The 22,340-nt window shown below is 42.3% G+C and overlaps 2 protein-coding genes across 4 annotated transcripts; both read left to right on the top strand.

Annotated features, from left to right (window-relative positions):
- Positions 1-823: 823 nt before the first annotated feature.
- On the top strand, positions 824-13,244 carry LOC139391173 (atlastin-3-like). 3 transcript variants are annotated; one of them, XM_071138743.1, is made up of 15 exons: positions 834-950; positions 5,116-5,174; positions 6,852-7,061; positions 7,859-7,996; positions 8,158-8,262; positions 8,361-8,411; positions 9,702-9,758; positions 9,946-10,038; positions 10,170-10,308; positions 10,390-10,517; positions 10,602-10,658; positions 10,822-10,893; positions 11,011-11,202; positions 11,332-11,571; positions 11,719-13,244. In XM_071138743.1, exons 2-15 carry the CDS (start codon positions 5,154-5,156, stop codon positions 11,776-11,778), a joined length of 1,563 nt encoding a protein of 520 aa, XP_070994844.1. In that variant the 5' UTR covers positions 834-950; positions 5,116-5,153; the 3' UTR covers positions 11,779-13,244. The 3 variants fall into 3 exon arrangements, with proteins under 3 accessions (XP_070994845.1, XP_070994844.1, XP_070994846.1); XM_071138744.1 differs by lacking the exon at positions 5,116-5,174 and having other exon boundaries at positions 824-950; XM_071138745.1 differs by lacking the exon at positions 5,116-5,174 and having other exon boundaries at positions 7,862-7,996.
- Positions 13,245-14,232: 988 nt separating this feature from the next.
- Positions 14,233-21,129, top strand: LOC139391174 (cofilin-2-like). Its single transcript, XM_071138746.1, has 4 exons — positions 14,233-14,351; positions 18,169-18,479; positions 18,614-18,690; positions 20,222-21,129. The coding sequence occupies exons 1-4, from the start codon at positions 14,349-14,351 to the stop codon at positions 20,332-20,334; spliced, it is 504 nt and encodes a 167-aa protein (XP_070994847.1). The 5' UTR covers positions 14,233-14,348; the 3' UTR covers positions 20,335-21,129.
- The last annotated feature ends 1,211 nt before the right edge of the window (positions 21,130-22,340 follow it).

Below are 22,340 nucleotides of genomic sequence, written 5' to 3' on the forward strand. Positions count from 1 at the left end.
GGCGGTCCTCATGAGAGCTAGTTTCATCATAGCGCTTGATGTTTTTTTGGACTGTACTTGAAAAAACTTTCAAAGTTGACATTTTCTGTATTGACTGACCTTCATGTCTTAAAGTAATGATGGACTGTCGTTTCTCTTTGCTTATTTGAGCTTTTCTTGTCATAATATGGACTTGGTCTTTTACCAAACAGGGCTATCTTCTGTATACCACATCTTCCTTGTCACAACACAACTGATTGGCTCAAACGCATTAAGAAGGAAAGAAATCCCACAAATGAACTTTTAACAAGGCACACCTGTTAATTGAAATGCATTCCAGGTGACTACCTCATGAAGCTGGTTGAGAGAATGCCAAGAGTGTGCAAAGCTGTCATCAAGGCAAAGGGTGGCTATTTGAAGAGTCTCAAATATACAACATTTTTTTATTTGTTTTGCACTTTTTGGGGTTACTACATGATTCCATATGTGTTATTTCATAGATGTGATGTCTTAACTATTGTTCTACAATGTAGAAAATAGAAAAGATAAAGAAAAACCCTGGAATGAATAGGTGTTCTAAAACTTTTGACCGGTAGTGCATATTTTGATTTGTCTGTCAGTAAGTTTAGAGAGCAAATGTACAACATGAAATTATAATGTGCTAAACCCATTCATGTCCGTTATGGACATAAATTGGTTTAGCCCATACTGTAGATTCCGCATTAGTAGCACTCCATTAAAATCTACCTTAGCCATCAGCACAAGGGTAAGCATGACCGCCTGAAGGATCTTTGTAAATGTAGTTCTATTAACTTCATGGCATTGACAAAACCACAAGCCCTACAGGTCAATTCGACTGCGGACGCGGAAGTGAATGAATTCGTAGTTTGAAAAAGTTTTCATGACAGCAGTATTGTTAATTTTCTGACTCATTGCTTGTGCCTGTGAATTCCTCATTCGGGATACCAAAGGTAAAACAGCGCTTTATCTAATAATTTACGACTATTTGGTGAACAGTAAACCGTCGTTTAAAATGGTTAGAAATTAATTTCTGTAAGCTTAGAAAGCTTGGCTAGCTAACAAGCGTACTGTAACGTTAGCTAGTTAAGTTCAGCGTGCGGTATTACATTTCTTTATACTAACAGCTATCTGAAATATTTTAGTGTGCCCTGTGTACTAGATAGAAAACATATTGCTATTATAATTATAACTAATGCTCCAACTTGCTATGGTATGATAGGGCTACACGGTTGTCTGTAAAAATAGTGAATTCTGTTGCTGGGCCTTTTATTTCTAGGTAACGTTAACTAGTTACACAGTTGAAAACCTGTTTTCAGTCATGCATTCCTTATGTTACTTAGTCTGTGACTCTGCCTGTCTGACTGTCATGGTAGAGAAAATCATGGCATGTCACTTAATTTGCTTTTTGGCACCACATCTTCAGAGCACCTGTCATTGCTGTTGGCTATGTTGCCTGTAACATTTTTAAATGGTGTTTTGAGGACAGTAATTTTATTCTGATTTGAACATGTCTAGCAAGGTGTACGATTGATATAGTCTCTAGCTAGAGTAGGTTTAATGTTAGGTGATATTGGCCTGGTTGACTTTTCCCCCTTTAGGTAATTTTAACTTTTTTTTTCACCTTTATTTAACCAGGTAGGCTAGTTGAGAACAAGTTCTCATTTACAACTGCGACCTGGCCAAGATGAAGCAAAGAGGTTCAACACATACAACAACACAGAGTTACACATGGAATAAAACATACAGTAGGAAAAAAAGTCTATATACAGTGTAGAGATCGACCGATTATGATTTTTCAACACAGATTATTGGAGGACCAAGAAAAGCCGATACCGATTAATCGGTATAATTTTTTTGTTGTTGTAATAATCACAATTAAAACAATACTGAATGAACACTTATTTTAACTTAATATAATACATCAATCAAATAAATTTAGCCTCAAATAAATAATGAAACATGTTCAATTTGGTTTACATAATGCAAAAACAAAGTGTTGGAGACAAAAGTAAAAGTGCAATACGTGCCATGTAAGAAAGCTAACGTTTAAGTTCCTTGCTCAGAACATGAGAACATATAAAAGCTGGTGGTTCCTTTTAACTTGAGTCTTCAATATTCCCAGGTAAGAAGTTTTTATAGGAATTATTATAAGACTATTTCTCTCTATACCATTTGTATTTCATATACCTTTGACTATTGGATGTTCTTATAGGCACTTTAGTATTGCCAGTGTAACAGTATAGCTTCCGTCCCTCTCCTCGCCCCTAACTGGGCTCGAACCAGGAACACATCAACAACAGCCACCCACGAAGCAGCGTTACCCATGCAGAGCAAGGGGAATAACTACTCCAAGTCTCAGAGCGAGTGACGTTTGAAACGCCAATAGTGCGCACTCCGCTAACTAGCTAGCCATTTCACATCGGTTACACCAGCCTAATAGGTGATGGGCTTGAAGTCATAAACAGCGCAATGCTTGAAGCACAGCAAAGAGCTGCTGGCAAAACCCACAAAAGTGCTGTTTGAGTGAATGCTTACGAGCCTGCTGGTGCCTACCATCGCTCGCTCAGTCAGATACTTAGATAGTCAGATTATATGCAACACAGGACACGCTAGATAATACCTAGTAATATCATCAACCATGTGTCGTTTTTTTTTAACTAGGCAAGTCAGTTAAGAACAAATTCTTATTTTCAATGACGGCCTAGGAACAGTGGGTTAACTGCCTGTTCAGGGGCAGAACGACAGATTTGTACCTTGTCAGCTCGGGGATTTGAACTTGCAACCTTTCGGTTACTAGTCCAATGCTCTAACCACTAGGCTACCCTAGTTAACTAGTGATTATGATTGATTGTTTTTTATATTAGGGAGAGGCATGCGTAGCCGAGTGATCTTAGGGGTCCGGTGAGTAGTGAGACTGGCTGGAGACATGGCTGGCTGGAGACACTAGCAAGCTAGCAGAAGGGCCTAAGAGGGATGTTGTGACGGAGGAAGTCTGTTATAGCCTCCTCATGCGGAGCCGCCTCGTCAGTTGTGATGGATTAGTAGGGTTCCGTGTGGTAAAGGGGTCAAGTCCAATTGACAAAATAGGTTTTGTGGCCCAATAAATTCAGCTAACAGTCCGATATGCTCTAGACAGCTAGCGGGCCACGGCTAGCAGATCGACATTCAGGGGACGTCGCAACGGAGGGGCCAGTTGAATAACCCCCTCGGGCAGATTAAGTCTGTAGTCCAGTCGTGGAGGATCGGCGGGGCTTCGTACCGGCAGTAAAAGGTGTCCAGGTATAGGTATTGTAGCCCAAGAGTGGCTGATGGACCTCTTCAGCTAGCCGGGAGATGGGCCTACCATGGGCTAGCTCCAGGCTAGTTGGTGCTTGCTTCGGGACAGAGACATTAGCCAGGAGTAGACACTTGGATTGCAGCTAGCTAGCCTCGATGATCCATGTGAAAAGGTTCAGAGTTTGCGGTGGGAATCTGGGGATATGGAGAGAAAATAGGTCCGGTATGCTCTGGTTTGAATCGCGTTGTGAAAACTGGCGCGAGTTTTCCGAGCTAAAGTTTAGCTGATGACCGCTAGCAGTGGTTAGCTGACTACTAGCTAGTAGTTGGGGATTCCGATTCAGAAGTAAAGAAAAATACTTTAGAAAAAAGCAGATCCACACCACATTGGGTGAGGCAAGTTGCAGGAGATTATTTTGAAGTTGAGGTTTAGAAAAATATTTTTTTTAAGATATGCAAAGGAAAAAATATATAAAATAAATATACATGGGGACACGACAAAGACGTCTGACTGCTACGCCATCTTAGTTATACAATAATGGTTCCCATCTTGCCGTGGGCATGGGCGACTACTAGCAATGCAACAAAGAGCCTCATTGAGAGGGTTAAAGGAATCTGCAGGGATGTGGAGCATGCACTAGTCGGCAGCTGGGTTGATGCATCACACATTACCTTAGACACAGTCCTGCACAGAGCCCAACATTGTCTAATCATGAAAGCTTATCTGTGTATAAACTATGAATCATTTCTCACTGGGCACTGGGTTCTCCTCAGAAAAAACAAAACATTTCAACATTACTGTGCTTTTTATAGGCCTCAGTTTGAGCTTGAATTGTTTATACAGGGATTATGTAATGGGTAGCCTGACAACACACTCAATTCTTCAGATGCTCTGTCGTTTGCTACATACTTTAGTCTGAGACTGCCGTCATTGAAGTCGTTTATGGTGAGGGGTGTTGTGGGAAAGTCATCAGTGATTGGATCGTCTCTAACCAGAGTATCAAAGCCAATGACAAGCCCATCGGTTTCTGGACCCATCAGACAGCCCCGAAAATGTGTTTGCGTTCTGTGAAGGGTCGGTGATGTACTCGGATCAAGAATTGGCAGATTCGAATATGCTGAGCCAAGGGGCATCGGTCTATGGTCCGTGACGGGAATGGGCAAAAGCGATGAGGGAGGAGCAGCAATCTCCACCGCTCGGTCATGTTGTCAACAAGGCAGCATGGTCCAGAAACATACATCTCTTTTCCATAAAATATGTTTGAATTTTCAATCGCTTTCGCATGTGAAACACAGAATCCTACTTCTTACTCCACGTGCTTAATTACGTCACTTTCGTTTTGAGCCGACTTCGCTGTGGGCTTTGAACAGGGCACCTGGCTCACGCCCGGGAGGTAGCCCAGTTCCAAAACTAATGCAATTAACTTCAACCTGGTGCAAAACACACCTACCTGGGCGCCCGGACCAGTTTAATCGAATCCCTTCACTCATTCCTGGGAAGAAACGAATGTCTGTAGTAGAGGTCGACTGATTATGATTTTTTTCAACGCCGATACCGATTATTGGAGGACCAAAAAAAGCTGATACCGATTAATCAGCTGATTTTAAATTATTATTATTTTTTATTTTTGAATGGATTTGTAATAATGACAATTACAACAATACTGAAATGACACTTATTTTAACTTAATATAATACATCAATAAAATCAATTTAGCCTCAAGTAGATAATGAAACATGTTTAATTTGGTTTAAATAATGCAAAAACAGTGTTGAAGAAGAACGTAAAAGTGCAATATATGCTATGTAAGAAAGCTAACGTTTCAGTTCCTTGCTCAGAACATGAAAACATATGAAAGCTGGTGGTTCCTTTTAACATGAGTCTTCAATATTCCCAGGTAAGAAGTTTTAGGTTGTAGTGATTATAGGACTATTTCCCTCTACACCATTTGTATTTCATTAACCTTTGACTATTGGATGTTCTTATAGGCACTTTAATATTGCCAGTGTAACAGTATAACCTCCGTCCCTCTCCTCGCTCGAACCAGCAACACAACGACAACAGCCACCCCATCGAAGCAGCGTTACCCATTCAGAGCAAGGGGAGCATCCACTCCAAGGCTCAGAGCGAGTGAAGTTTGAAACGCTATTAGCGCACGCTATTAGAGCGCGCTAAGTAGCCAGTCATTTCACTTCGGTCACACCAGCCTCATCTCGGGAGTTGATAGGTTTGAAGTCATAAACAGCGCAATGCTTGACGCACAACAAAGAGCTGCTGGCAAAACGCACGAAAGTGCTGTTTGAATGAATGTTTACGCGCCTGCTTCTGCCTACCACCGCTCATTCAGATACTTAGATAGTTAGTTGTATGCTTGTATGCTCAGTCAGATTATATGCAACACAGGACACGCTAGATAATATCTAGTAATATCATCAACCATGTGTAGTTAACTAGTGATTATGATTGATTGTTTTTTATAAGATAAGTTTAATGCTAGCTAGCAACTTACCTTGGCTTACTGCATTTGCATAACAGGCAGTCTCCTTGTGGAGTGCAACGAGAGAGGCAGGTCGTTATTGCGTTTGTCTAGTTAACTGTAAGGTTGCAAGATTGGATCCCCTGAGCTGACAGGTGAAAATCTGTCTTTCTGCCCCTGAACGAGGCAGTTAACCCACCGTTCCTAGGCCGTCATTGAAAATAAGAATGTGTTCTTAACTGACTTGCCTAGTTAAATAAAGATTAAATAAAGGTGTAAAAAAAAAAAAAAAAAGGCAAATCTGCGCCCAAAAATACCGATTTCCGATTGTTATGAACTTGAAATCGGCCCTAATTAATCAGCCATTCCAATTAATCGGTCGACCTCTAGTCTGTAGCGTTTAGTCGGAGCAAGGAGTATGGATAGCCAGGCAATGTAATGGGAAGGAAGTCGCCAAAGTTGTAACACCGATTAGTTATACAGTATTATCAGTTTTGATAATAGCTTGATGTGAGGCAGGCCTAAATCTAACCTACTCTAACATGAAACATTTCACGCCTCAGATTTGCACCATTATTAATGTCAATCTTGTGTGTCGGCCTCCCGGGTGGCGCAGTGGTCTAGGGCACTGCATCGCAGTGCTAGCTGTGCCACCAGAGACTCTGTGTTTGAGCCCAGGCTCTGTCGCAGCCGGCTGCGACCGGGAGGTCCATGGGGCGATGTACAATTGGCTTAGCGTCGTCCGGGTTAGGGAGGGTTTGTCTGGTAGGGATATCCTTGTCTCATCGCGGGCCAGGCGCAGTGCACGCTAACCAGGTCGCCAGGTGCACAGTGTTTCCTCCGACACATTGGTGCGGCTGGCTTCCGGGTTGGATGCGCGCTGTGTTAAGAAGCAGTGCAGCTTGGTTGGGTTGTGTTTCGGAGGACATGGCTTTCGACCTTCGTCTCTCCCAAGCCTGTACGGGAGTTGTAGCGATGAGACAAGATAGTAACTGCTAACAATTGGATACCACGAAAAATAATTGGATACCACGAAAAGGGGGTCAAATTTAAAAATAATAATAATTAAAAACATCTTGTGTGTCTCTTCACCCACAGGGAACGATGGGGAGTGAGCCAGGCCCAGTCCAGATTGTGACAGTTTGCAAGGAGGATCACTCCTTTGCCTTGGACACAGAGGCTCTGGGACGGGTTCTGCTGGCACCGGAGGTCCGGGACAAACATGTGGTGGTGCTCTCAGTGGCTGGGGCCTTCCGGAAAGGCAAGAGCTTCATTCTGGACTTCATGCTCCGCTACATGTACAGGAAGGTCAGTGTTTCTGAAATTAGAACATACACACCCATGGTCCTAAGCTTCGTTCAAAGTTCAATATTTCATTGGTTTTATATCACATCCAGGTAACTGTATGTATGTGAGATGTGTGTTATACCTGTGCTCCTTGTACCCTCCATGCCTGTTAGACTGTCTGTTACTATCTGATGGCTCTATATTCCTGCAGACATACAGTTAATGCCAAAAATAAAGGAAACACTGGAGTAAATGAGAAATACAAAGTATATTGAAAGCAGGTGCTTCCACACAGGTGTGAGTTAATTAAGCAATTAATATCCCATCATGCTTCGGGTAATGTCTGAAAAGGCTTTGCAGGCCATCATTTTGGCTACCGTGGCTATGTCCCCATAGGCTGACAATGCCCCCATACACAGGGCACGAGTGTTCATTGAATGGTTTGATGAGCATGAAAACGATGTAAACAATATGCCCTAGGCCGTCTCGGTCACCAGATCTCAACCCAATTGAACACTTATGGGAGATTCTGGAGCGGCACCTGAGACCGGGTTTTCCACCACCAACAAGTGTTGCATTGTCCCTCCAATAGAGTTCCAGACACTTGTAGAATCTATGTCAAGCTGCATTGAATCAGTTCTGGCTCGTTGTGGCCCAATGCCCTTTTAAGACACTTTTTATGTTGGTGTTTCCTTTCCTATTTACAGTTACCTGTATCTCTCCTTGTGACCTGAATTGTTTCATGATGTCAGACTTATTCCCAGGGCTGCTGCCAAGTCAGACCAGTCAGTAATGTGTAGTGGCGTCTGTTCCTCCAGAAGCATGGTGAGGAATGGCTGGGCCAGGACGATGAGCCCCTGACTGGGTTCAAATGGAGGGGGGGCTCAGAGCCAGAGACCACCGGCATCCAGCTGTGGAGTGAGGTCTTCCTGGTGGAGAAGAGTGATGGAACAGAGGTACTGACTCCATCATTCTAAACAATGCGCTTAGGAATGATTCTGCCATTGTACTAGAAAGTTGTTTGGGCACTGGAACTGAAAAGTGTGCAAAGTGTAATGTTTATGTTGGTGTTATGTATTTGATTGATTGATGGTTGGATTGATTTCTGCCCTTTAAGGTGGCAGTATTACTGATGGACACCCAGGGTGCATTTGATAACCAGTCAACCGTGAAGGATTGTGCCACAATCTTTGCCCTCAGCACCATGACCAGCTCAATACAGGTGATCTGCTGTGCACTCATGTTATTTGTTATAATTGATGTCATAATTGATGTCAATGTTTGTAATATGGTTGTGATTGTTTTGTGTCTCTCTTCCAGATCTACAACCTCTCACAGAACATTCAGGAAGATGATCTGCAGCAGTTGCAGGTCAGTCTTCCTCGGCAGCAGCATGTGTGCCTGGCTAAAGCGACACTCTGGCTGACTCCAGTCTGTGGAGGCGCTTTGATGTTGTTGGCATGATGCGTCGATTATGAAGGGGACTACTTTTACAGTGGTTGGTTCTTTGTCTCTCTCGCTGAAACCCACACACTGGGCGCTAAAACTACTTTTGGACAACAGGGAATCCAGACCAACAGTGTGTGCCTTGTTATCGAAGTATATTTGTCACATACACATGTTTAGCAGATGCTATTGCAGGTGTAGTGAAATAATTGTGAGTATTTAGGAGCTCGAAGCAGAGCTGCCCTATCTGTCGCCGACATCTTGCTGCGTGGTCTGGTGTTGGCCAGGCTAGCAACATGTTCCACAGCTGGATCTTATAAAGAAGCTATCCTTTTTCCTTTCTGTGCCCCCAAATCTTTAGATGTACTGGTAAAGTTACCTGGTTGTTTGCTAGTTAATGAGGTAACATGACTGAACAAGATGTAATGGTAAAGTAACCATATTGTTAGCTAGCTAGCTAATTAGTTAACATGACTAAACCAGGTGTTAACAAATGCCTGTGACATGGTTTATGAACAGGGTCTAAAAACAAACGTTTTGGTCCACCAGCCACGTTGGAAGGTAAATTGTCCACAACAATGCTTAAATCACATCAGGATAACACTTTTGGTGTTTGGAGGGTATAGTTACCCTTTTTAATTTCAATGGTGCACCTCAAGAGACTGGTGTTTGGCTGGCAGTGTTTCTGTACATCTGCAAAAGCAGAGTTTGTATACCAAAAGACCACCTAACTGATACAAATCATCACGATATCGTATCATTTTGCCAGATAAGCCTACTTTGCAGTTAACATTCAATTTATAAAGTTTTATGGGAAAGCATTTAGAAACTACTGTTTCGACATCACTAACTGGCTACACAGTGTAGGCACAGGCATTCTCACTTCAGAAAGTTGCAAGAAGTACAAATCACTGCATTTTTTTTTTTACTTCACTGTAGTAAAATAATATATCATTTCAACAATTATTAAATGGGTGATTTAGATTTTTTTCATGGTCGTACTGATGCTCCCAAAATAAAATGTCAGGTCGCACAGCAAAATACCGACCAAAATGGTCGCACTTTAGAGCCCTTCATGAAGGCCACATTATTTACAGTATCTGTCTCTAATAGCAATTGCAGTACCTCAAGTTAATTTAGCCATTTTTATATATACATTTTTTTTTCTTTCTTGTGCATAATTAATTACACCCTGTGTGTTCTGTCTTCTTCCAGCTATTCACAGAGTATGGTCGCCTCGCCATGGATGAAATCTATCTGAAGCCCTTTCAGGCATGTGAACCAAAAGTCTTAGAAATATCAAGAAAATGTTCATTGATCATTTAGGATCTACACCAATTATCTTGAAGTGCATTTTGACCTTACTCGCAGGCACTTTTTATGGTATAATGTTTTATAACTTAAAGTGCCTTGTTTTTACCATACCGTGGTCTCTTTCTATTCTCCCTTTTTCCCACAGTCTCTGATGTTCCTAATCAGGGATTGGAGCTTTCCCTATGAGTATAAATATGGGCTCAACGGAGGCAGAGAGTTCCTGGATAAACGTCTACAGGTACTAGTCCCTTTTCAGGGTACAAATTTAAGTGCTTTTTGTTGCTTTGCACTGTGTAAGATACAATAGTAAATTCAACCAGGTTCAGTTATGCATTGGTGATGGTAACCAGTATGTGTGATGTTGTGCAGGTGAAGGAGACCCAGCATGAGGAACTACAGACAGTGAGGGAACACATTCATTCCTGCTTCACCTCCATCAACTGTTTCCTGCTACCACATCCTGGGTTGAAGGTGGCCACCAGCCCCGCTTTCAAAGGCCAGCTTAGTGGTATGGCTGCCCCCTTGTTCATCTTGTTAATCCATCTAATGATAACCAATTAACTTGATCTGATTCAACCCTGTGTCTCAGATGTGGCTCCCGAGTTTAAAAAGGAGCTTCGCAACCTCATCGCCACACTGCTGCACCCTAACTGCCTGGCTGAGAAAGAGATCAACGGCAACAAAGTCACCTGCAGGGGCCTGCTGGAGTTCTTCAAGGTGAGACTGCGTTCAGCCCTCTGAGGTTCTTGCCAGGTTTGTATCATTATGTCATGTTTGACAGTGTAATGTTTGTGATTACAGGCATACATCAAGATCTACCAAGGTGAAGACTTGCCACACCCGAAGTCTATGCTGCAGGTACACACCCATTAACCTCTTAGGTTTTCCACTTTGAGAGTAAAGAAATATTCCACTGTATTGCTCAACAGAGGAATATAATGCTAATATTGAGGATGTTCATAAGTCTTGAGGTGTTCTTGAATGTCACTAGTCCACTGCCACTAAATGTCTCTCTCACAAGGCCACAGCAGAGGCCAACAACTTGGCAGCCGTGGCAGGAGCCAAAGACCAGTATTACAAGAACATGGAGAAGGTGGGTTTCTAATGTTAACAAAGAAAGTGTATTTTTTTCTGATGGAACAATTCCTCTTAACACTCATAAGATCTCACCTTGCATTCTCTTTTCCTCTCTCCCGCTTTTGTCCTGAAGGTTTGTGGGGGAGACCTTCCCTATGTGGCTCCTGCCTCTCTGGAGGAGAAGCACCACTTCTTCCTCCAGGAGTCCCTCCATGTCTTCTCCTCCACCAAGAAGATGGGAGGGCAGGAGTTCTGCGACCGCTACCGAGACCAGCTTGAGGCCGAGCTGGTAGAACTGTGGCAGTCTTTCACCAAGCACAATGAGGTAAGAGTCACACCAGATACATTTTTGTCAGTATTTTAAATTCACTGATGATAAATTCAAGGTAGAATGATTTAAATCAACAGATCAACATTATAATTAATAGGATTTTATTTTATTTCTCTTTGAAAGTCAAAGAATGTCTTCAGTGCTTTCCGGACGCCCGCAGTGCTTTTTGTCCTTGTGTGCTTCCTGTACGTGCTGTCAAGGCTGTTGCTCTTCATCGGCCTGGCTACAATTGCTTTGATATGTGACTGTGTCTTGGGCCTGGCCATGGTCACCATGCTCACCTGGAGCTTCATACGCTATTCGGGAAAATACCGGGGGCTGGGGGGAGCCATCGACCAGACAGCAGATGTCATACTGCAGCAGGTGAACACATCTCTATCTTCTGAATTGTGTATAGTTATTGTTTGTAAACTTTTGTAAGAATTGACATTTTCCACCTTAGAAGTAGTTCAAGTACCCCTGTTTACAGTTTTTATTTAATGCAATTTAATCATGTCCTTTTTCTTTCAGGCCACTGTGGTATTGAACAAGTCGAGGCCAGTGGTGGCTGAGATGAGGAAATCCAGCTAGATGGCCTTGACCCTATTTATCTTAATGCAATACAACATGCACACAACACAAGCACACATCCCAGCACTAAAGCCTTACCATGCTACCCAATGGAAACAACATATGATTATAATGGCAGTGGGAGGTCAACATGATGCACATTCACCAGCATCTTTTCAATCGCACAATTTTACACTACATACAAAGGTTATATCAGTGTCTATCTACATAAAGATTAGACTACAGTCTTACAGAGTATCTGGGGCAAGGTGCATTCTCAGACCCATGGGGTTGTTTATTCCCCTGGACCTGTTTTTAACATTGACTGACACTGCCATTCTCACACACTTCCCCTCATTTATATAGACAACCCAGTGATGTTTACGTAGAAATACTAGACCCAAGTATTGTATTATTGGACATGCCATGGATTTGAATGCATCATAATCTACGTATCCTTTGTGACCAATGCTTAGTAATAGGAGGCTGGCCAGGGTGGTTTTAAGTCATGTTAGACTTAAGCAGTGTATCCTCCTGATGCAATTTACCTATGCTATGCTGTGCTGTAATGGGGTATACCAGTTATACATGTAGCCAGATCTTTTTGACTTAATGCTGGTCTCTTTATACCGCTCTGTGGCCTTGTGCACATTCCTTCCCATTCCCAGTTTTGCATTATGCACCTTATTTGCATCCCCTTTATCCATGTCAGAGATTCCTTGTACTGCTTTCTCTTCTTTCTTGATACCAAGATTGGTGACTCTAAAACACAAGCCCACTTTAGAGACAGTGCAAGTGCTGATGCATTCCACTGTTATCTTTTAATTTTTAGACTGCTTCACTGCTTGTAACTTGACCAAAATGTCGTACGGTTCTGAACTTGGAAGGTTGGTTAAGAGATGTTAGTTGCACTTACTTGAGAAATAAATGCTCCAAAGATGTTATATGTAAGATGTTTCAATACAGAGGATTGCTTGAAAGGAGATTGTGATCATTTCAAATTTATGGAAACCGTTTTCTTAACTGTTTTGTGTGTAAGCAGGTGAAGGGTATTGTGAGGCGGTTCAGTGACCTGTCAGCCAAAGAACTACTTATAAACATAGGGGTACAATAAAAGGCAAGAGACCTCTTCCTCAGAATCCAGATAAATCAACATAGTTCTAGAAGTTCCATTGGCTCAGACATTCCTTTTGCACATTCCATATCTATGTTCCATTCCATTGTTGAGGAGGCTACTATTGGAGGGATTTTTCCGCAATTACTATTGCACTCGCCCTCCTCTCTGTACAATTACATTTGAACTCATTCCACAAATAAAAAATATATTACAGTAGATGCATGAAATTCATGTTTGTTTTTAAAATTATTTTCTTCCTTTTTGTTTTAATCATCTTTTGCAATGGTATTTTGTTGGGCCTTGGTTACTGAAATGTTTTAATTTTTTAAGAAAAAGTCATGCTTAAGCCAAATAAAATGCATAAAACCTGTGTAAGCTTGGTTGAGTTCTTGATTGGTTAATCACATATACCGATTTAACTTTGTCATGCCAAAAATGTTTTACTTTTTTTTTTTTATTCTGGTCTTCCTTTTGTGGAGAGGGTGTCAATATTGAATGGATAAAGGGAAGGACAGCATTAACGATAGCAATAGATTGCGATCTTTATAATTTCTATAAAAAAAATACCGTTAATCATGCTAGTCTTCACATAACTGGAATAGGAAAAATACGTTTGGTGGTCAGTCTTGAAATGGTAATGATGATGAATCAATCACCCATTACTGTTAGTTGGTATCAAGCAGGATTATTTAAATTATTAATAATTTCGGACAGGTTTTAGGGCTGTACACTGCTTAGTTGGCTCGTCATCCATTCATATTCCAGCGTCAGAACCGTTCCCTCGTTTTATTTTTACCTTGTTCCTCCTACTTTCCCCTCCTTGCTGTCATTCTCCTTTCTGTACTGCACAATGCTGCTCCCACTAACAGTGCGTATAATGCGTAGTGAAATTTGCTATAGAGAAAATCATGTCCTTTTTTCCTTATATGGTGATCGGCGTCGCGGGCCGCCTTGTTGAACCGAGGCGCGTGCACTGCTGTCGCCACCATTCGCTTCCATATTTGGAAGTGAGTTCAACAAACCTAATAGAGGGGGTGTGGTGAGGCGAGACCGAATACTTTGCTATTATGGATTCTACACTATGAAATATTATTATCGTGTCTGAATAGCATAGGTGTCCGTAGTACTATATTATTCACACATAATCTCTGTGTTGCAGGGAGCATGTTTTCCCAAAGTTTTTTTCTGATGATGTCAGTGCCTTAGCTCGGGCATAAAAGTAACCAAATGTTATGTTTTATTTTGACAAACATGAAACGTTATACAGAAGGGTTTAGAACTTCTATTCCCACCATGCTCTACGTTAAATCTCATGACCACTTTTTCATAGAGATGCTCGCGCTCCCCACCCCATCATCAAGCACGCGCAGTTTAGCGCGTCCACGTGGTGTATCAAGTGTGTGCGAGACATTACAGACGCTGCATCACAGCTCATTCAATTTCTATCCAGACGCCGACCAATTCAGAGACAGCTATGGTACGTTTCCATTTAACAACTAGCTAGCTCTGTGGCATATAATTTAAAATATATTGTCATTGGAGTGTCTCGTCTTAAAGCAATGTATTTTAGCTCATGAACAGCGAGTTAATTTTGAGATGAACTCGACAGTATCAGATTGTCCCATTCGGGTCAGCTGTGAGTTACTTCAATCCTGCGGTGTTCAGGAACGTTTGCTAGCTGGATGTTAAATCTTGGATTGTATTAAATTGTTAATGCTTTAAATCATTCAGGTGACTGGCCTTTCCTCGAAAGTTTGTTTTATCCAGGTGTATGCTAGTCTCCTCTTGCCGTTTTAATCGCCTAGTGTAGAAAGAAAACGACCCCAAAACAACTGGCGCCATTTCCTTCCTCCCAATGCTTCACTAAGTAAGGCCTAATGCCTAGTCTATAGCACTTCGAGTTGCAAGTAGCAGCCTATTCCATCCGCATATGTATATGCTATCAAGTTAGCTAGTTAGTACTGCCCGGTGCTACTCCTCCCCGCGAATTTACCAGCTGGCTAAGTAACTGTATCTGGCTTTGTATTCGCCGGTGCTAACAGCTAAGTTAGCATGGCTAACGGTGTGCATTTTCTGTGCATGCGCATACCGTAGCTACGTTAGCCATTTAGGAAGCTAGGTAATTTGATTTACACATCCTTTGTCTTGGTCCGCATGAGCCCCATGATTTTTAACTATCGTGCGCAGGTGCCATGCCAATTGACTAACGTTAGCTTGAATTATAGCACTTAGCGTTAGCTGAATTTGCAGCGTGAAAATAATCGAGTTTGCCTGGTATTTAAGACATCGTTTTCCCTGTATATAGTGCACATGTGCGACCACTGCATTCATGGCCCCACCCTGGTTTTTGGTGCAAAGAGCATTTTTGCACCAGTAGCCAACTAGCTATTAAATGTGTATCCAGAATAGTTTAATTTAGTGATGGTATAACAAAATCAGACCAAGGTTCCGCGAGCAATTTTTCACAACGGTGACACCCCTATCAATAGCTAAAGGTTTTGCATGTGGGCCTTTTGTCGCTGGCAAGTGTTGCGCACGACGTCCTTCCTGGTTTCTACGCATCAAGTTTTGACAAGTGTTGCGTCAGAAAGAAACGCACGAGATGCTTGCGAACGACCAAACATACCTGCTGTAGCCTACTACTCAAACAATTCGTCGTAAATGTTCGTGTAACACAGCTAGGTTGGCTTAACCCTGAATACATTTGCCGAATTATCAATATCGTGCGTGGACGGAAGTGCGCATTCCAGTTTCTATTGTCATTGCGTTAGACATTAGATTCAATTGAATAAATATTGAATAAAAAATCTAATTGTGTTGGGGGGGAAATCTCGACTTACATTCAATTTACTCGACTGATTAGAGCTATCCTATTTTCCCACTAGCTATTCATTTGTGAGGCCTTTATCATGTACCATTCTTGATCATATGAATAATGTATTACAACATGACATCAATGTGTTGGTTGTATTGTATATAATGAATGAATGGTTACTGTTGAACACGATTGGCATCTGATTCCTGCTGGGTGCAAGGGCTTGGCTGAGGGAAGTGCCGGTTCAGTCATGAAAAGGCCCAGCCACGGTAGTCTTCAGTACCCTATGGGTGCAGTTGGACCGATTGGACAGCTGCAGGGAATAACAAACCAAAGTGATTTGTTCATTACAGCTACTTGGTGAAGTATTTTGTTTTCAATTCATTTTAAGTGAATTGGAATAAAACGTATTGAGATTTTTTGCAACAGTTTTGTTTCCATCTAATATTCACGGCTCCTGCGGACATGCTCTGACTTGGGGTCCAATGTCGGGCCATTGATACTTTTTAGCTGCCATTTTCATAACAATGTCTTACTATGAATTAAACACCTTCTCGCAAAGCAAAGTGTTGATTCTGTTCGCCACACGTCTTTAGTGTCACACCTGATGTGAACACAATTACACTAGCGCTTCATTAACATCAACACTGGAGACAGACTGGTGTGGGTTAGGTGGAAGTGCAGCGTAAGTGAAGATTAGTCTCCAGAGCTACCTAAAGGTTTGCAGTCAGGAACCTGACATGGCTGTGTCTTTTATCCTGTGCCGTTACTTGAACCATTTGGTGATATTTCTGGGTATTTTATGGTAGGAAGAAAGGGATCTCTGTTGCTCAGAGAATGTTTTCTGCATGGGGGAACTAAAAGGGTATAATCTTCACTGGCTCATGGTATTGGTCTTTTCAAACAGGCGTCCCCAGTCAGCGCTCTAGTCTGTGTCGTGACTTGCTGCAGTGTGAAGAAACATGCATTGTCTGAAGAGCTCTCAGAATGGTAACAGGAGTGCTCATTGTTTTTGGAAGATGGCAGGATTTAGTGAAGATGAATGGCAATTGGCTGCTGTTTGCAAACACTGGCCTCTTCACCCTCTGTATGAGGCCCCTGCCCTTCCTAGAGTAAATTAATGCCCTGGCAACTCTTTTTAATTCTTTGGCAGTCATTTCCCTCCTGTGCGGACGTCACTAATCCAAACGTGTCCAAACTCTGGGCTCATCACTAGATGATTACATCCTGAGCCCAATGTTGTTTCTCTCACACAGGCCCTTGCCATCCACACATCCAGAGAAAACATGCCCACACCCTTCACACACACATTCCTTCAAACTGGGTCACTACACAGTGGCAGGGCTATGGACGATATGAAGCAACTCTCAGACCAGGAGTGCCATTTTTAATGAAGGCTTACTCTGGCTGTATGGATCTGGCTTTACTTGAGGAAGGAATACCTAGTCTACCTGATTTAGCAGAAGGTGGGGTGACCGGATTGGCCAAAACCTGCCAGATGGGGCGGGATGGTACAGCAAGCCTTTTGACAGTTGGTCACATCCTCTGCCCGGTTCCTACATGGGTTGTGATTCCTGTTGGGTAAAATGTCCTAATGGAAATCAGAAGACCGGCAAGGTTTATAGGGCTGTTGTGACTCAGGGATGTGGCCTGTTATTATGTTTTCCCACAGAGGATCCATTGTTTGAGACCGACCCATACATTCTAAGGCTTGATTCCTTTCCCAATATTCACTCGCATGGTTACTTTACAGCAGTTTCTTACCTGGCATGGTTATCTTGCGTGCTGTAAACTTTTAGTTTTATAGGAGGGGGAAACCCCCCCCCTTTGAGATGCTTCAAAGCCACACCTGTTACTGGCCCTTATCAGGCAGTGGCGAACTACCAATACACACCTATTACTCATCAGGAATTTTGGTGTGGGGAAAGGTTAAAAAAAAAGCCCTCTGCTTTTTCTAAATGCCACTCCTGAGTCACGCTGTACATCATGCTGTTATGGCCAATGCTATGGATGGTGACTCGCAAAGTCCCCATTATCTTGAATGATCATGTGGGTAGAGGTCATAGAAACAGGATTGCCGTCTTGCTTATGGTGTCCCCCACCCATTGGACTAATGGCCATTCGTTCATCACTGCAAGTCATTGTGCTGCTACCTCCCTCTCGATTGCCTTTATCAGCTTCCCTTGAAGGGTCAATTCCTGCAGTATGGTAAGTCTCAGGCCCCCTTCCAATTTCTTCTGTGTTTTCTGTCCTGTCACTCTTCTGTGCTGGCCATTAGGACTGGATAACCTCCATTGCTACAGCTCCATTAGAAATGGAGCTGTAGTTTTAGTTTTGTAATCAGTCGGTACTGATTGAATTGAATAGTTCATGAAGCCTGGGTTGCTGTAGACCATTCAGTTTTTTTTTTTTTTTTTTGTGTGTGTGTCCCTCATCCCTCGGAAGCATATGATCGTAATCTCTGTCTGTCTCTGTGCAGGCTTCCGGGGTGACAGTGACAGATGACGTTATCACAGTCTTCAACGAGATGAAAGTGCGCAAGTTGCAGGCAAACGAGGATGAGAAGAAGAAGAGGAAGAAGGCAGTGCTGTTCTGCCTTAGTGAGGACAAGAAGCACATCATCCTGGAGGAGGGTCAGGAGATCCTGACAGGAGATGTGGGCGTCACCGTCCAGGACCCCTACCTGCACTTCGTCAAGATGCTGCCCCCAGATGACTGCCGTTACGCCCTCTATGACGCCACCTATGAGACCAAGGAGACCAAGAAAGAAGACCTGGTCTTCATCTTCTGGTAAGGGAAGCTTGGCTCGGCTGGCGGGGGCGCATCACTCTACATTTTCTAGTATGGTGTCACTTGTTGAATGTTAAAATCACTTGGCTTCTACACTCGGGATACAAGTTAAACCATTTCCCCCACCCCGACAGGGCCCCAGATGGTGCTCCCCTGAAGAGCAAGATGATCTACGCCAGCTCAAAAGATGCCATCAAGAAGAAGTTCACAGGTGAGGCGCAGATAGGAGACCTATTGGGCTCTCTTCAAATTAAATGCCATCTCCTTGCTTAAGCTTCCAGCTTTGTGATTGGAATGCATACATTTTTGGGGGGTTTTATATGCAGCGGTTCATTTAGAAGGGATGTAAATACAGCGATTTTGCTTTTATTAAAAAAGGTAAAGATGCCACCCAGTGCTCACTATCACCCTCTATCTTTGATAAACACTGATCTTAAACTATTTTCTAAAATTATAGTCAACTCACTTAACCAAATTGATGCATCCCGACCAAGGCAGGTTTGTTAAACATTTATCCTCAGATAACCGCCGTCTTTTGCATGCATGCTTCATCAGAAACCAAAGCTCCTTGGGCAGTTCTCTTTCTCAACGCAGAAACAGTTTTGATAGCCTGGTCAAATTTTTGGTCAGTTTTGGTACATATGGGAATTGGCTCCAATATGATTAAGACTATATGCCTATCCCTTAGCCATAATAACAGGCAATACCTTATTATTCTATCTGGACAATGTATCTCAATCCCTCCCTGAAGCTTTGAAGATCATAGACAAATTCGGTGTCATCTGAAGTTGCAGTACAAAGTTAATCTAACCAAATAAGCCCTACTGGCTCGACCCCAATGGAGGTCTCCATGACTTATGGAATCCCAATTGTCTCCCATTTTCAATATTTGGGAGTATTTCCACTGTCAGACTTTAACAGAAAGCTCAAACAATTCAGTCCAACCTCCAATGGAGCAATATCCCTGTTGCTTTAACAATCCAAATATCGATTGTTAGAATTAATATTGCCATGGCTGAATTTCTATAGTTCAATGCATCCCATGTCTCCCCCTTTTGGCTATTTGTTTAAAATCCATAGTGCAATCTCAATGTATATGGCAAGGTAAGCGAGGCCAGATAAACAATTAACACGGTTGCACAGGGAAAGACGTAGAACTATCCGTACCAAACTTTAAATTGTATTTCCAGGCACCAACATTTCGTCCCATCCTAAATTGGTTTAGACATGATTCCGTCGCGCTCTGGCTGAGTATAGAGATACATATGGTGTCTCCTATTGCCCTGGAAGAGGTGGTCTTCACTGATATGTCCCTTAAATAATTTAAACTATGCTTTGATCCTATTGTTGCTCATCCAATTTTCTATTTGGCGTCGACATCGAAATATAATAACTGTGAATCAACATGTCATGGCCGTACTCTAATATTTCACAATACCCTGTAATACCCCCCCCCCCAAATGGTCTACATGTGGAATCTGTACCCTTACTGATATCATTGTCAGAAATGGTTTGATAACATTACCAGGCAACTCCATTTTTCTATGTTTATGACTTTGGTCAGCTATGGTGTGTGCAAGTCTATATTAGGAAGGTGTTCCTAATTGTTCTTCTACTCAATGTGTGTGTTGACTGTATGATCTGAACCCTTTACGGGGGGGATTTCTTTACTCATAAAATGTTTGTCAAAAACTATGCTGTGTCCAATGTGATGCTACATATCCCCTCTGATTTTATTTTAGGTATCAAACACGAGTGGCAAGTGAACGGTTTGGAAGACATCAAGGATCGACGCACCCTTGCAGACAAGCTCGGCGGCTCATCGGTAGTCACCCTGGAAGGAAGCCCTATATAAATCTAGCCCCGGGCTTCAACTGAAGCCAAACACATCTGAGGGGATTGTCTGTTCATTCCAATATGGTTGGGAGGAGGGGCGACGCAGGACCAAGATCATTTGTGGGACTGTGAGGAGGGGGGGGGGGGGGGGGACAGTTTTCAAATTCCATAACTGCAGGCTTTCATTCCAGTTCACACAACACAATGAAAATGTACAAAATACACACAAAAAGGGGGAAAAAGCAATAAAATAAAAAAAATACAAAATTGAAGGATTATGAAGACTAAATACACAATGTAAATGTTTGAGGACGGGGTTTTGTTCTCTCTGGATTCCATTAGAATGACGATCGCAGAGAAAGGGACCGGCAACAACTCCACAATTCCAACTATTGAATCCTCCAAGATATTATACTACTACCTTTTTTGCCTAACTTCTAGTTAAGTTTTCTAAGTGTGTGTAGCTGAGACTAGGTGTAGTACAAAACCATTTCTTCTTGATTGCACAAGATTCATCAACCTATTCCAGGGGAACACATTTGCTTTAATTTTATTTATTTTTTTACATGCAAATTCCAAAAATGTTGACGTGGTTAGTTATTATTTCCAGTTCTGAGTAAAACATGGCATTGATGTAATAATTTAACACATTCCTCAAACAGGATCTGGTAGGGTTAGAAGTCTGAATTGGGTCATGTGACAGTAACATGGGGGCGATTTATTTGAAGAGCCTGTGTTCAGAACTTGGATTGGTATTGAATTGGTGGATGTTTTGTATGGTCTCCTTGTCTCTAATAAAAAGGCACTAAATGAGTAACCTTTTACTGCATTTTTTTTTTGTCTAGTGATTAAATAGTGGCAAGCTAATACTTGATAATTTTAGAGTGTTCAAATGAATGTGGCTGTTTTCGCTTGATTCCTATTGAGTGTCACAGTGGCCTGGGTAATAAATCTGGAGTACTGTTGATCTATTGAAAACGGTTGGTTGGTGCTGCAACCTGCTTACATGGGGCTGCTGTGGTGATTCTGGGGAACTCCTTTTTTTTTTTTGTATTCTGTGCCATAACTTTCCACTTGATTGAATTTTTGCTGTTAGAAATTATATTGAAACATAAGCCAATTCATTGTAGACTAAGTGATATGACAAAGATACAGAAAGTAAAAGCTGCATAGTGAGTCAATTTCCACACAATGTAAAGTTGAAGCGTGAGGCTCACCTCCGCTTGGAAGCTACTGGAAGCGGCTACCGCGGTGTGAACTGAACCCATGTACTGTGTGAGAGCGAGTTCTTGCATCTGCTCATTTCAATATCTGCAGTGCTGCTCATGGCAACATTTTGTTGAGGCTGCTGTAAAGTGATGAAAAAATATAAAGATTTTAGGTTTTATATAAGGAAACCAGTCAATTGATATAAATTAGGCCCTATTCTATGGATTTCAATTGACCGGGAATACAGATGCATCTGTTGGTCACAGATACCTTAACGGTAGGGGTGTGGATCAGAAAACCAGTCACTATCTATCTGGTAACCACCATTTGCCTCATGCCACACAACATATTTCTGCATAATGTTGATCAGGCTGGTGATTGTGCCCTGTGAAATGTTGTCCCACTCCACTACAATGGCTATGTGAAGTTGCTGGATATTGGCAAACCCATTGCTCAATGGGTGACATGTCTGGTAAGTATGCAGGCCATGGAAGAACCGAGACATTTTCAGCTTCTAGGAATTTTTAACAGATCCTTACACGGGGCCTAGCATTAAAATGCTGAAACATGAGGTGATGGCGGCAGATGAATGGCATGACAATGGGCCTCAGGATCGTCACAGATTAAAATTGCTAGCGATAAAACACAATTGTGTAGCTTATGCCTGCCCATACCATAACCCCACCACCACCATGGGGCACTCTGAACATTGACATCTGTAAACCGCTCACCCACACAACCCAAAACATTGTCTGCCATCTGCCCGGTACAGTTGAAGCCGGGATTCATTCCTGAAGAGCCCACTTCTCCAGCATG

Source organism: Oncorhynchus clarkii, chromosome 31 (assembly GCF_045791955.1).
Source record: "Oncorhynchus clarkii lewisi isolate Uvic-CL-2024 chromosome 31, UVic_Ocla_1.0, whole genome shotgun sequence".
Lineage (NCBI taxonomy): Eukaryota > Metazoa > Chordata > Actinopteri > Salmoniformes > Salmonidae > Oncorhynchus > Oncorhynchus clarkii.